This window comes from Tyto alba, unplaced genomic scaffold (assembly GCF_018691265.1).
Source record: "Tyto alba isolate M040663 unplaced genomic scaffold, T.alba_DEE_v4.0 Super-Scaffold_13, whole genome shotgun sequence".
Taxonomy (NCBI): Eukaryota; Metazoa; Chordata; class Aves; order Strigiformes; family Tytonidae; genus Tyto; species Tyto alba.
This window is the reverse complement of record NW_024881275.1, coordinates 31788922-31802354: the sequence shown is the minus strand read 5'-3', so window position 1 is coordinate 31802354 and position 13433 is coordinate 31788922. Positions and strand designations below refer to the sequence as shown.

At 38.5% G+C, this 13433-nt stretch overlaps 1 protein-coding gene across 2 annotated transcripts in view; it reads left to right on the top strand.

The window, feature by feature from the left end:
* Positions 1–13433, top strand: part of SMC5 (structural maintenance of chromosomes 5) — a 47420-nt gene that overhangs the window by 16572 nt on the left and 17415 nt on the right. For both annotated transcript variants that reach the window (XM_042787957.1, XM_033010391.2), the window contains exons 9-16: positions 405–660; positions 2244–2398; positions 4091–4204; positions 5318–5412; positions 5616–5748; positions 7741–7914; positions 8044–8213; positions 12739–12862. In XM_042787957.1, the coding sequence (XP_042643891.1) occupies positions 405–660; positions 2244–2398; positions 4091–4204; positions 5318–5412; positions 5616–5748; positions 7741–7914; positions 8044–8213; positions 12739–12862 (1221 nt within the window). The remainder of the gene's footprint in view (positions 1–404; positions 661–2243; positions 2399–4090; positions 4205–5317; positions 5413–5615; positions 5749–7740; positions 7915–8043; positions 8214–12738; positions 12863–13433) is intronic.

Sequence of the window (13433 nt, the reverse complement as noted above, 5' to 3'; positions counted from 1 at the left end):
AGTTACAAGACTTCATCTAAGCACTTGGTCAAGAAATATGTACATTAAATGTGTAAGGGTGCAGAGTTGATGTTGAACATTGTGTTTGTGCTGTAGGTTTTATGCAATCTTAGAATAACTTTCAAATGTGTTAAGGAAGATCTTAACCTTTAAAATTATGCTTTTGTAAAAATAAAGGAACTTAAAAATTTTATTTAAAGGCTTGATTGTATTTTTGGCTTAAATGTTCCTAAATCTTCTCAGTTCCTCAGCTCTCATAGGCCTATTGGATCTAAAACAGACTTTTACCATTTTAGTGCATTGTTACATCAGTATTTAATGCCAGTTGCACAGATATCCTAGTTGTTTGTCCTAGGGGTTGTATGCTAAACTACTTTAATGTTGGAAATACTAAAAATCCATAGATTGAAGAAATTCATCAAGCTTTGAGAGTGAAAAAAAATGAGGAAATGGACAGACAGGTGAAAATGGACAACATTCACGAGATGATAAAGGAATGGAAGAAGGAGCTCAATACGATGGAAGTCTGTGAAAATCTTCAGCTGCAAATTGATGCTATTAATAAGGAGCTGAAAAAATTACAAGACCAAAGGGCAGATATTCATAGTAGTATCAGTGATTTAAAAGCAGGGAAAATGGACCAAGAGCGGGAAAAGAAAAGTAAGTTACTTGGGTTTTTTGTTTGTTGATTTATTTTGGTTTTTTTTTTTTTTTGACTGTACAGAATCTACTTGTCCTGCTGTAGTGAAATAATTTGAGATGTTTACCTCAAGCTTCATATAGCAGTCCTCTTAGCAGTTTTAATATAAGTAGTGGAAACTGCTTTCAAAATAGAAAAAACAAGAAGATTCAAAAGTGGCAATTGAACTTAAAACTATCCTTCAAAAAATTAGTTTCCTCTTATCTCTGGGCAAGGAAGCTGCTTTGCCAGTTTAATATTTTTCTGTTATTAAATGAAGATGTATACTGTTGACAGGATACAAAAAAACAAACCTGAAGCAAAAGCAGCTTGCTTTGAAGAAGTTTTTAAAATCAGCTCTTTGGCAATATATTAGCTGCTGAGGCCGCTTTTGTCCTTTTTGGATTAATTTGATCTAACCTTCACTATAGTAAATAATTTTATACTAGCCTAGGGTTTACAATTTAGTTCTTTCTAAGAAACAAAAGTCAAAAATTATAACTTGACAGGTAGGGGGTGTTATATACTATTCCTCAGTGAGAGTAGTGTATTTGCAAGTGCCTATCTGTCTGGCACTTAACTTGTCATAGAATCCAAGAAGAAACAGGTATAGAGAGCAAGTGACCTAGAGGAGGAGACACTATATATTTTACCTTGAGAAGCATAGGAAGTATTCGATCTCTGTTGCTCCTGAATAGCAAACACTTCTGCACTCTATTGTTACACATTTTGTTTCCTGCAACCATGAAATAATACTCAGAGCTTTCATTTTGTTAGTCCCCCTACCTCTTTCTTCTTGGGGTATTTTTGGTTTTAAATACTAAGATAGAACATGTTTTGAAGAGAGATTTTTAGGACTAAATTCCTGTGGTTTTACTGCACTACCACATTTGGTCATCCTTGGAGTAAGTGTGTGAGCCGGCACAGGCAGGGTGCAGGAACAACCCACAAACCCACAGATGAAATGCAAAGAGCACATTTATTCTCATTCTCCCATGACCCCGGGGATCTCCACAGCAGCACCCGGGCAGAGGCACGCAAGCAGGGACACGGGCACCGCCGAGCTCTGTCCTTGACAGCCAGAAAGAGAAGAAAGATCTCGAACCTGCTGCTTTTGCCTGTATATATCAGGGATTTTCGCAGGTGTACTTTTCCACTGTGCACTGTCCATCTTTCCCACAGCAGAGCAGGAATTGCAAGGATGTTCAATAAGGTGCCTCTGTCTATCACTGGCCTGTGTTACCTAAATGCAGATGTTCTACCCCTCAGGCACACAGAGCTAAACAGCAGTTAGTATGATATATGTGGTTTTGGACACCCCAACTGCAAGTCACTTGAGTATGTTTACAATCGTTGCCAATATTTCATTGTATTCCCACATTACGTCTTCATTTTACTTTAGTTTTTAAGCTTTAATAATATTAGAATAATAAGCATCTTGATTGTGGGGCAAAAAACCTCTTAATTATTATAATCTCCTAAAAACCTTATTGCTGCAGTAGTATAGTCAATAAATATTGAAAAATGGTATGGGCTCTGTTTAAGAAACTGCGTTAAATTACAGGAATAATTGATCGCCTTGCACAGATTAATAATATAATGAATATAAAGGAAGAGAATCTTAAAGGGAAATTTGAAGACACACACTCTGCTCTTATGTGGCTAAGACAAAACAAAGACAAGTTTAAAAAAGGAGTTTTTGAACCCATGATGCTTGAGGTAAGAAAATTTACTTGCATATCACTATAACCAGTTAATGTTTAGTTTATTTATGCCTTGCAAGACTTCAAAAATCACTTCAAGACTTTCAAGACACATCTTGAAATGAGCTGCCGGCTACGTGCTGGGTACATTAGCATGGTGAACTACTTGTAATTTTAATTCCGTAGGCAATGTAGTAATACTCAACACTGAATAACATGAGGCGGGTCCTTCCCCATCCCTCCTCAATGAATGGTTCCGTATTAAGATGCCCATTGCAGATTTCCTCTAAGGTCCATCCAATTATTTAGACTTAAGTAATTCTTATTTGGTGATTTATAAAGCAATGGTAGCTACAATTGAATACTTCCCCTTATAGCACAACCAGCTCAGCAACAGTTACAACATGTCACTGTGATCCCTAGCTGTTTTTGTGGTTTGCTTTGCACAGCCAGCTACTTAATCTACCCCTATTTTTTGTGTTTTGGTTTGTCAGACTCTGTAATTGCTAGGAATTGTAAGGCTACATTTTCAGAGAGACTATTGATTTTCTAGTTCATTCCTCCACCATTAGCCCAGCCTCTTGCAATATATGCTCCATGTCATGCAAAGAGGATGAAGAACTCCAGTGCGCCCCTCCTTCTTCAGGACTGCAAGCTTATTTCAGTAGTGTATCACTACAATTTAAATTAGTTGAATGTTGAGTATTTGTATACCAATTCTTACGCTTTTTGCATGTGCTAGAACTGTTTAGAATTACTATTGTTTAGTTACAAAATAGCAAGTATTTCCTGTTACTACCAGAACTTCCAGTTCTTCCTGGAAGACCACACCAAGTTAACTTTACAAATGCCTTGAAAGGATGCTTTTACTTTTACTTAAAGGCCTTATTAACCTCTGTAACACCCATTAATATCTGAACTATTTTTCTTTGCTAGAATGTAAGGGAGTCTCATGTATGTATAAATTGTAGCTTTCAAATCACTAGCAAGAGTACCCAGCCTTTGGTTAACTTGAGGTTACTAAATTGTGTGTTTCTGTGTAATTTTGCATGTCACATACAGTGACATAATGTCTAATTACTAGTGAGAGTTATCAAAGAATTCCAACATTAACACTTAATTTAGATACGAAAAGCTTCATCCATCTTAAATGTGGGTTTTTAAAATATTTAAGAATTCTAAGAGAATTCAGTCAATTTGTGAATCTCTGTCTTTCAAGGGCTTCACAATTCTGTATTTGTATTTGATGTTCACTGTGTCCACATCAAAGGGATATACATATGAATAATTTTCTGGAGTGTGGCATTTTCTGTTTGATTCCTTATGTTAATTGTTTCTAAATAGTGAGATACCTTTAGTAGTACTGGAGCAGAGACACTAGACATGAGATGGTGGTGGCTGCAATTGTAAGGTTAGGGTGGAGCGGAAGGGGAGGATGTGGTATGGTGGAGGCAATAATAGCCCCAGGAATGCTGAGAAAGTATATGGATGACTGAAAACTAAACACAATGACCTGTGAATAACTGTAGGTTTCCTCCCGAGAGAATTGCTTGCAAAAAGACAGCAAATATGCCTTTAAAGACATTTAAACATTGTCTTTGTTTTCACTAAATGTATGCTTGGGTATCATGTGACTGCTCAAAATATTTTGTGTGGGGTGTTAAGTCCAATTGTATTAAATCACTTTTTCATTACCTTTCATTATCAGATCAATGTGAAAGACAGTAAATATGCTAAATATCTTGAAAATCACATCTCAAGCACTGACATGAGGGCTTTTGTTTTTGAGAGTCAAGAAGATATGGAAATGTTTCTTGTTCAGGCAAGTAGGCACCAATGTTAAAATTGCTTAAATACTGATGTAGGAGCCCTAAACTTTAGAGTCTACCAAGTAAGTCTGTATTTATTAAGTTTTGATTGGCAAGATCAGCGCGATTGCTAATACAATGTATTCAAAGGTTTTCTTCTGGATTAAGGTTTTTTCCTGGAGTAAGACTTTATTTTTTTTTTAAGCCTAGACCAACTGGAGGCATGCAGGAATATTATTTATTTTTAGAAATAACTTTTGTCTTCCTTGACAAGGCAATAATCACTGAGGAGAAAATACTGTGTACAAGAAAATGACAAGAGCAGAAAATTACAAATTTAGTACCAAGCTTTTCCAGTGCCTCCTGAGGAGGTGAGAGGGCTGCTTTTGTTAGAAGACGGTGGTCCAAGCAGCAAATCAGGCTTATTTTCTTAATGCTGCTGTTTCCTGGAGCAATAATGAGATTGTTCCCTTTGAGACCCAGACAGATGGTGCAGGAGAAAAATGCCACAAGATATGGCATTAACTGTCATAATGCTTCCCAACTACTGTCTGCAAAATAGTATGGTTAATGGCAAACTATCCTGCAATGTTTGAAGACCTATCTGCTTTTCACAGAACCTAGTCATTTTCATATATGTGAGCACCAGTGGTGATATCTGAGGTTCTGGGGGCTTGTCTTGCCTCCATGATTGTGGAATCCAGTGCAAGACTAATTTAACCAACTAAACTGTTTCATTTGCATCCTTTGTCTTTTCTGCCCTGTTAGGATCAGGCTTTTCAGAGTCTCTATGGCCAGTGGTCTGCCATTATCTGTGCAAAATGGCCATACAGCCTGAAAGGGGAGCTTCCTTATTACATCCAGCTTGGCTATTTTGATTGAGCACCTGGCTCTGCATTTCTTTGATTGCTCTTGTTTTCTCTAATGCATGGTATTTTCAGGACTTTAGCTGAGCTTGGCTTCTAGAGAACTCAGTCATGCCTGAGCCAGAATGGATTTTTGTGGGTTCCTTCAAAGATTGTCAGTTTAAAGTAATTCTGACTCTGAATCAAGAATAAATACTTGATTTTCATATGTCAATTTTTCTGCTATTTTTACTAAAATAATCTCATGTAATCTATACTTAGATGCGTGATGATCGGAAACTAAAAGTGAATGCTGTATGCACGTCTGCTGAATCATGTGCTAAACACTTACCTTCGAGACCTATTGAAGAATTACAGTATGTATCAGATTATATCAGTGGGGAATGATTTTAAATACAGTATTTTGGTGTTGTTGCTATATATGAAAATTTTCTATGCAAATCACATTTTCACCAATTCAATTCTGAATTAGCAGAACTGCTTTCTGACCCTTCAATAATTTGAGCTTGCTTACCAGCCAAATTTTATTTCTGATACATGCTTTTTTTCTTCTTTTCAGACAATATGGATTTTTCTCATATTTACGAGAGTTATTTGATGCTCCTCTACCTGTGATGAGTTATCTTTGCTCCCAGTACCATGTTCATAATGTCCCTGTGGGAACAAAGAGGACCAGAGACATGATTGAAAGGGTGAGATATCCTAAATAGCACACACACACCTGTAGTCTAGAGTTTTATTTCAGAAACTCTCTGACACGTTAATGTGGAGAAAACAAAAAAATTGCTTCAGCCTTTTCTTTGACCTTTAGAAGTAAGAGCATTATACACATTATACACAAAAATATTGCAAGACATTTTAACAAATCCAGTTAATCTAATGCAGTATTTCACTGAAAGGTAAATATATCTTTCACCTGTATACTGTTTCAAGTCACTTATATGAAGTTGTTATAATAACTTCTACTTTAAGTGCTCAAGATATCCTGGGCAAAATTTTAATCAAACAGTTAATAGTACATGACAGTGCTGACCTGTTGTGTTTAAAGCAACAATTAGAAGCTGCTTTTTTTTTTTTTAATACATTAAAACGTTCAGTTTCTGGCAAATACAGTTGTATAGCTTCAGTCAGAATTGATGTAGTAAATCATATATAAACCTTCTGGATTCTTAGAAATAGGCTGAGAGCTCCCACGAGGAGTAATCTCCCTACCTTAGTCTTTCATGGATTCTTACAAGCTCGCCATTGCTGGATTATAATGGGTAACACACATGACAGTTTTAAGCTTAAATTCTTATTCACTTCTCTGTCTATGCTGGACATCTGTTGTCTATCTTGTTTGGATTTAACTCTTTGGATTCAAAAGACTACTTTGGGCTCTCTGAGAATGAGAGTTGCTTTTTTGAGAAACTCAGGGAACAGGCTCTGCAAATAGACAACAATTCCTATTTTATTGGGATAGCTATTGCTCCTTCCTCTCTTCTGTTTCTGAGGCTCTAAGAATGAGGAAGAGGATAGTAAAAGTGGAGGGAGTCCTAGATGAAAAGCTCTTAATGTATTTTCTGAACATTTTTGCCCTTAAACGGCAATTCTTCCACCACTGTGTGTTTATCACCTGATGAAGCAGATTACATATATAATAGGTCTTTGAGTTATGTTTTTGTAAATCTGTCAGAATTATTCCCTAGATACTCAGTTGTTTCCAGGGCTCTGTAGGCAGGAAGTGAAAAATCACTGGACTAAAGGAAAAGATGAGCCACTATTCTGAATGGATTGTAAGTGGCACTTTCTCAGTTCAGTTGTGTAAAGATTTATTTTCTGTTTTTATTATTTTTGATTGAGAAATGATTGTTTGCAACATTTTTTTCTCACATGCCTGAGAAAGCATTAGTTTAAAAGAACTCTTTGATGGTCCTTTTTCCACATGTTCAGCTCTAAGATGGAAATGCCATTAACCACAGTCTGAGCTGTAAAGCAACATAAAATGTTTTCAGTGTCCAGGAACCAAATCTTCAGAATATTGCTAGTGCTGTGTATATAAACTGAAAAAATTTTCAGTCAAATTTCCATTGTCCTATGGAGGCTTTTTGCTGTTACTGGTTTATGGTGCACTTTATATCCTTTTGAAGTACTGTACTACCTTGTGTTATGGTAAATCTTTGGTCATTTATAATATCCTTTTGGACATTAATAATTTAAAAACTAAGAAATGTAGTATTTTTATACCTTTTTTGCTCTTCCTCTGCAGACACATCTGCTTCACTGAAGTTCATGCTTTACAGCTCACCTTTATGGTTCCATCTGTTAATTTCTTAAGTAAATTTATTTCTTTGATACACAGGCTACATTTGCATGTTACACATCTACAGGTACAATGCTTGTTCATGATGCAGTACAAATATTAACATGTTTTTCCAGTATGTATATGTGATATCAGAATAATCAGAACATGATTAATTTGTTATGGTAACATACTCTGACAGTATCTTAACAGTTCTTTGCTGACTGATCTGAATTACAAGTATAACGATGCATTAAACTTAGCATCATCTGTTTGCAAAGGCTTGTTAACAAGTATAAGATTAAGTTCTTTACTGTGGATTTTACCTAGTTTATCCCTTATTCTGGACAGCATTGCCTTAATTAACACTTCCGTCAGATTAATATTTTTGTGTGGTTTTTAGGTGATACAAGAAACCAAATTTAATCAAATATACACAGCAGAAGAAAAATACACAGTTAAAGTATCAGCTTATACAAACCTAACCCTCTCTATTAACACATACCTGAGGGAGGCACAGTTTCTCAATATTTCAGTGGATATAGATGAAAGAAGACAGTTGGAAAACCAGCAACAGGTAGGAATTTATTTCTATGCTGTAAATGATGTGAAGTACTACTCACTATATTGTGCAATAAGCATAGCTTACTTGCATGTATTAATGTTTGCAGCAAGAATGCTAATGATGTGTGTTCTTTTATTTCAGGCCATCAATGACAAGTTAAACTCATTGGACAAGCATTTGAGTACATTATTTGAGAGACAGAAACATCTGGAAGGCAGAGACAATGAGCTGAGGCATCAGAAGAAAGAGCTCTTAGAGAGACCAAAAAGGAGGGCACAGTTGGAATCAAAAATTCATGTGAAGTATGATAGGTAGGAAACAAGCCATATTATCTATGAAACATGAACAATTTTAATCACAAAGGTATTCTGGCTTCCTCTTACTGCAGTGTGCTTTTACCCTTACAAGGTAACCAGTAGTTGAGCATCAGATACAGGTGATAAGACAAGGTGTTTAGAAATGGAGATTAAGACAGTATTTGAGAAACCATGTAAAAATGTTCCAAATGGTTTCTGGTAATAAAATCATAGGATTCCAGTGAGAGGTATCTGAGTAAATGAGTGCAATGATTCCTGTAGTCTTCTGTCTTTGTAGCACATTTCTAAATAATACTGTAACATACATAAATGGTAGTAAGCAGGCATGTCAGGAATTAAGCTGGACCCCAATTGTCCACAGTATTTGTCTTGATGTATTTTCTGTTTTTGTGGGCCTCTGCAATTGGTTCTTCTGTTACTGCTTTATCATATGGGAGAACCTGGAAGACATGATTCAATAGGTATTTCACGTAAGCTCACACTCCCAGAAAGCTTACCCTGAGTGTACCCTTGTACCCTCAAATACTCCTATATGTTCTTATGCCACAGTACTTCTCATTTTCTGAAAGTTAGTGCTGGTGCTTGTGTGCATAGCACTTGCATTACTTGTGGTGTGTGAAGTAGAAAAGTGGGTGTTGAGAAACGACGGGGAAAAAATAAAAATAAAATAGGGCTGCAAGGATATTAGAGGGACAAGAATCAACTGCTGTAGTCACAAGTGCCCGAGTTGCTGAGAAAAGAAGCGTCTTTAAACAGTGTGAATGTGAGCTTAGCCTCAAATTCAAGTATTGCTCTTGGGTTTCTTATTAGGGATACATGTATTGTAATGGTGTTTTACTAGAATACAGAATGTTGTTTGAAGGCAGGAGGTAGACCCTATACCTAAGCAAATATTGATTAAATCCTTTCCTTTGAAAAAATACTACACTATTTTAATTTTGAATAGGGGTAAGAATCCTGACACAGTTATAGACAAGGCTGGTACAAATTTTCTTGTATAATGTGGATGTCTTTCTGTAGTGATATAAATTACTTAAATCTTTGCAGTGAGTATACCTGTTTTCAAATATTCATGTTTCTAACTGATAATTATATCTTAAGAAAGCTGGATATAATTTTGAAAATAATATACAATGACAGAATCACTTAGGTTGGAAGGGACCTCATCTACTCTGTAGTCCAGCCGTGTTCTCAAAGCAAGGTCAACACTGAATTCAGACCACGTTCTCAGGGCTATATCCCACTGCATCTTGAAAGGCTCCATAGAGGTTGCATGACCTGTTTGGACATCCTGTTCCACTGCTTTACTGTCCTTATGTAGAAAATTTCTGCTGCCATTCAGTCTGGATCTTTCTTGTTTCACCTTATATCCACTGCCTGTCATCATACTCTGCGCCTCTTATAAGAGCCTGCTTCCATCCTGTTAGTGGCTTCTTTGGAAGGATAGTAGGGGGCGTTATTTTTAGGAGCCCAAAAGCTGTCTCTTGTCCAAAGTGAACAAGCTGAGCACCATTGTGCCTTTTCAGGGCCTGCGTTGTAGCCTCTAACCATCTTGGTTGCTTTCCAAGTTTGTTGCTGTTTGTAGCTGTTTGGAGCAGGGGTGAAAATGGGTGCAGTGCTGAACAGAGGAAAAATCACTCTCTTCCTGCCTGAGCTTCCGTTCATATAGCCAAGGATGCTGAGGACCTTGTTGCTGATAGAGCTCACTGCTGGCTTACGCTCATCTCATTGTCCACCAAAACCTGAAGTCCTTCCCTGCAGAGCTTCTCCACAGTCAGTCTGCCCTGAGCCTGTATCACTGCCAGACCCACTTTCTTCTAGGGGCAGGACTCAGCATTTGACCTTGCTCAATCTCTTGAGCTTCCTGTTGACCCCTTCCTCCAGCCTCAGCAGACCCCTCTGAAGGGCCAGGCCTATTGCTCCCCACAGTTTAGTGTTGCCTGAAAGCGTGACAAGAGTGCCCTCTGCCAGTTCCTCTGTGTCACTGGCAGGACAGGACAGGTCCCAGGATTTAATCCTGTGGTACCTCACCTGATACTGGTCTTCAGGCAGAATACAACAGACTAACCATGACCCTCCCAGCCTGACTATCCAACTACTCTTTTTTTTTTTCTATCTCATCTTCCATCCACTCAGACTGTAGTCTTCCAACTTGAGTACAACACTATTGTGGGAGACAGCATTCAGAAAATTAGGGGAAGGGGTCTGGATTCAGCAGCCTGAGAGGAAGGTGGGGCTGATGCAGCTTAATGCTCCCAGGTGGAACTAAGAGTGAGGCTGAGCCTGTTTTCCCAGCAGGCACATTCACACAGAGCACATCTAAACAGCATATCTCTACATATTTACACACAGCCAGCCACACGGCATGGATGGACATACAGGGCAGTGGGGCACCAGTGGCTTCATCATTTTCCTCCTGCTTTGAGCATGAGGGGGCTCCCCTAGTAAGACTCCTGGGCAGGCATATGCACCATGGGGATCCCATCAGCAGCTGGGTCCAGACATTTTTGAGTCTGCACAGCAGCTGCCCTTGGACCTCAGACTCCCCAGTTACTTTTACTTGGACATGCAAACCTCTGGGGCTGCAGCTCTGTTCCTGTTGCCTGGACAGGCTTCCTCACTCACCCATGTGCACACACATGCAGAACTGGCTGGGACTCCCTGGTTTCCCAGTAGCCGACTGTGGTCTTAACCTCAGAGACACAGAGGCATACAACTGTGCAGAGGTAGCTGTAACTCCCCTAGTCCATAATAGCAAGTACTCCTGTCATCTTACCCTTAAATGCATACATATGCCAGCTGGTCTCGCCCCTAGAGACAGCAGACCTAATCATCTCTGGCAGCCAGTCTGGACTGCCCTGGTCTTTCCAATAGCCTTTTCTTCCTGTGGTCTCATCTTTAGTGACACACCTACCTCCTTGGCTCCCATGCAACTTTACCTACTTGCCAGGTAGTCTGGCTTAGTCTTTGCTAGCAATCAAACACTTGCACATCTGCACTTGTACCAGGTGCTGGCATCATTGATGCATGGGCCTCTGACCTGTGGTCCCACTCCCCTGGCTGTCACGTAAGTCTGTCTCGCCAGTTGCTGGCACAACAGACAAACTGGCTCTCTCCTCTGACTTGTGAGCTGAATACAGTTGCTTGCACTTAGGCTCCCATACACACATGAATGCTGAATAGAGAGTCCCTCACCCAGGAAAAGAGTGAAAAACTAAATAAGAAAAGGACGTACCAATTAGGCATGGCTGGACGAGCATATTGACCAGCCACCTATTTATGTGTAATCATCTCTTTTAACCCCATATGCCTCTGTTTTCTCATACTTGTTCCATTCCAAGTCATCTAGATCTCTCCTTTTTCCCACATTTGGTTTCTCCCCTGCATACCCAATTGCCAAATGCTTTTCTGCTGCATCTCATAATGCCTCCTATACCACTCACTTGAGATTGCTGTGGTGTTGATTTATCTCGCTGGGTTTCTTACCTGGACACTGGTGCTAAGGCTGTCCTGGAACACGGTGTCCCTTTATCAGAGTCCTTAATTTGGGTTCCTGCCCGCTAGGGTGTTCCTGTCCTCCTCTGAGCTTGTGGAGATAGGCATTTTATGGGCTAGCAGCTTCTGCGAAGGGCCTGAGAGTAGCCAGGGTAGGGTGTTATATGAGCTTCCTCCACCTTTTTGGGTATGTGAGCTTTTATCAGATAACCTAACAAGAAACCTTGCTAAAAGTGAGGTAAATGGCAATCACTTGATCACCTGTCATCCAGTTGTTTTACAGTTGGATTCATCATGTATGATGTACCCTTGGTAGGTGCTTGGTGATTCTTCCTGATCACCTTCTCCGTTATGCCCCTAGAATTGTTTTCTGAGGGCACTTGCTCCACAATTTTCCCAGGGATGAAAATAAGAATGATTTCTTTGTAGTTTTCTGGATCATCTTCTTGCCCTGTTTGGCCGTTTTTGAAGATCTCCAGATGCTTTGCAACTCACTAAGCATCATGACCATTTCATATGAAGTTCTTCACAATTTTGTGGTTTTGAGGTTTAAAATGAGTGAAGATTCTAGTTTTCTGCAGTAAGTTAAGGACACAGGGTTTTTTGCTAGTGTGTATATAGCAAGAATTACACAAACCTCCTGAACTCTCCAGACTTGTATTGTTGCAAGGAGCTAGCAGCAGAAGAAAAATGTCATCCTTATGCTGCTGTTGTTTCGTTTATTTGTTATTGGTGTTTTTTTGTTTGTTTTTTTTTTAAATCTGAAACTTAGAGAAGTAAAGAAGAGTATGGTGGTTGAGTTTTGCCCTTAGTAGCCAAAATCAGAGTTTCTTTAATTATGGATTTTATGTCTTTTGAACTTCTTAGGTTTAAAGTGCACAGATTGGGAATGCCTCTAATGTGTTTGGAATGTTTAGGTATACAAATTCTTGTTCTTCCTAACCACTGGTTCATCACCAAGATGAAAAAGTTTTGTACAATTTATTTTTAATCAGGATTAATCAAATATTGATTCCTCCCATAGTTTAAGACAGCTGGAACAAGATGCTATTGACCTAGAGAAGGAATCTCAACTGGCAGGTGTAAAGATCAAAGAAATAAACATACAAAAAGCAAGACTTGTAACTGAATTAATGCAGCTCATAAAGGTATGTATTTTTAATGTGGTAAGTGTTCTACTATTGTGAAAAGTCCAATTCTTGTAACTTAAGGAGGAGGTGTGCAACATTTGGATATGTTACAGTAAATGTTTACGAGCCAACTTGCTTCAAGATAAACATCTTTTGAAGCTTTTATGAACTTGGACTTGTTCATATGTCATTGATTCAATGTGTAGATCATTTGCTTGCATTGATTTAGACTCAGTCACTGAAGTCTCACATGGTCTGATTGAGGAGCGAACTAGGAATGAACTATAACTATTTCATCATGTACATTTTCAGAATACTGCATAATTCTATGAACTGTTCTTTACAGTGTAGTTCATCATCTCCTTGGGTTTGTTTTTATTGAAAAAAACAGTAGTCATTAATCATGTGAAAAACTGACCTGAAACTGTAAGGATCCATGATTGTGGAAGAGGGCTAGCATGGGAGAAGTACCCAAGTCTCAGGCTGCAAAGTCATGAAGTATTCTTTAACTCAAAAAAAAACCCCCAAACAGTTAATTGTTGTTTTAGCTTAGCCTGTAAGCCCTAATAATGGGAGCTGCCACAGAATG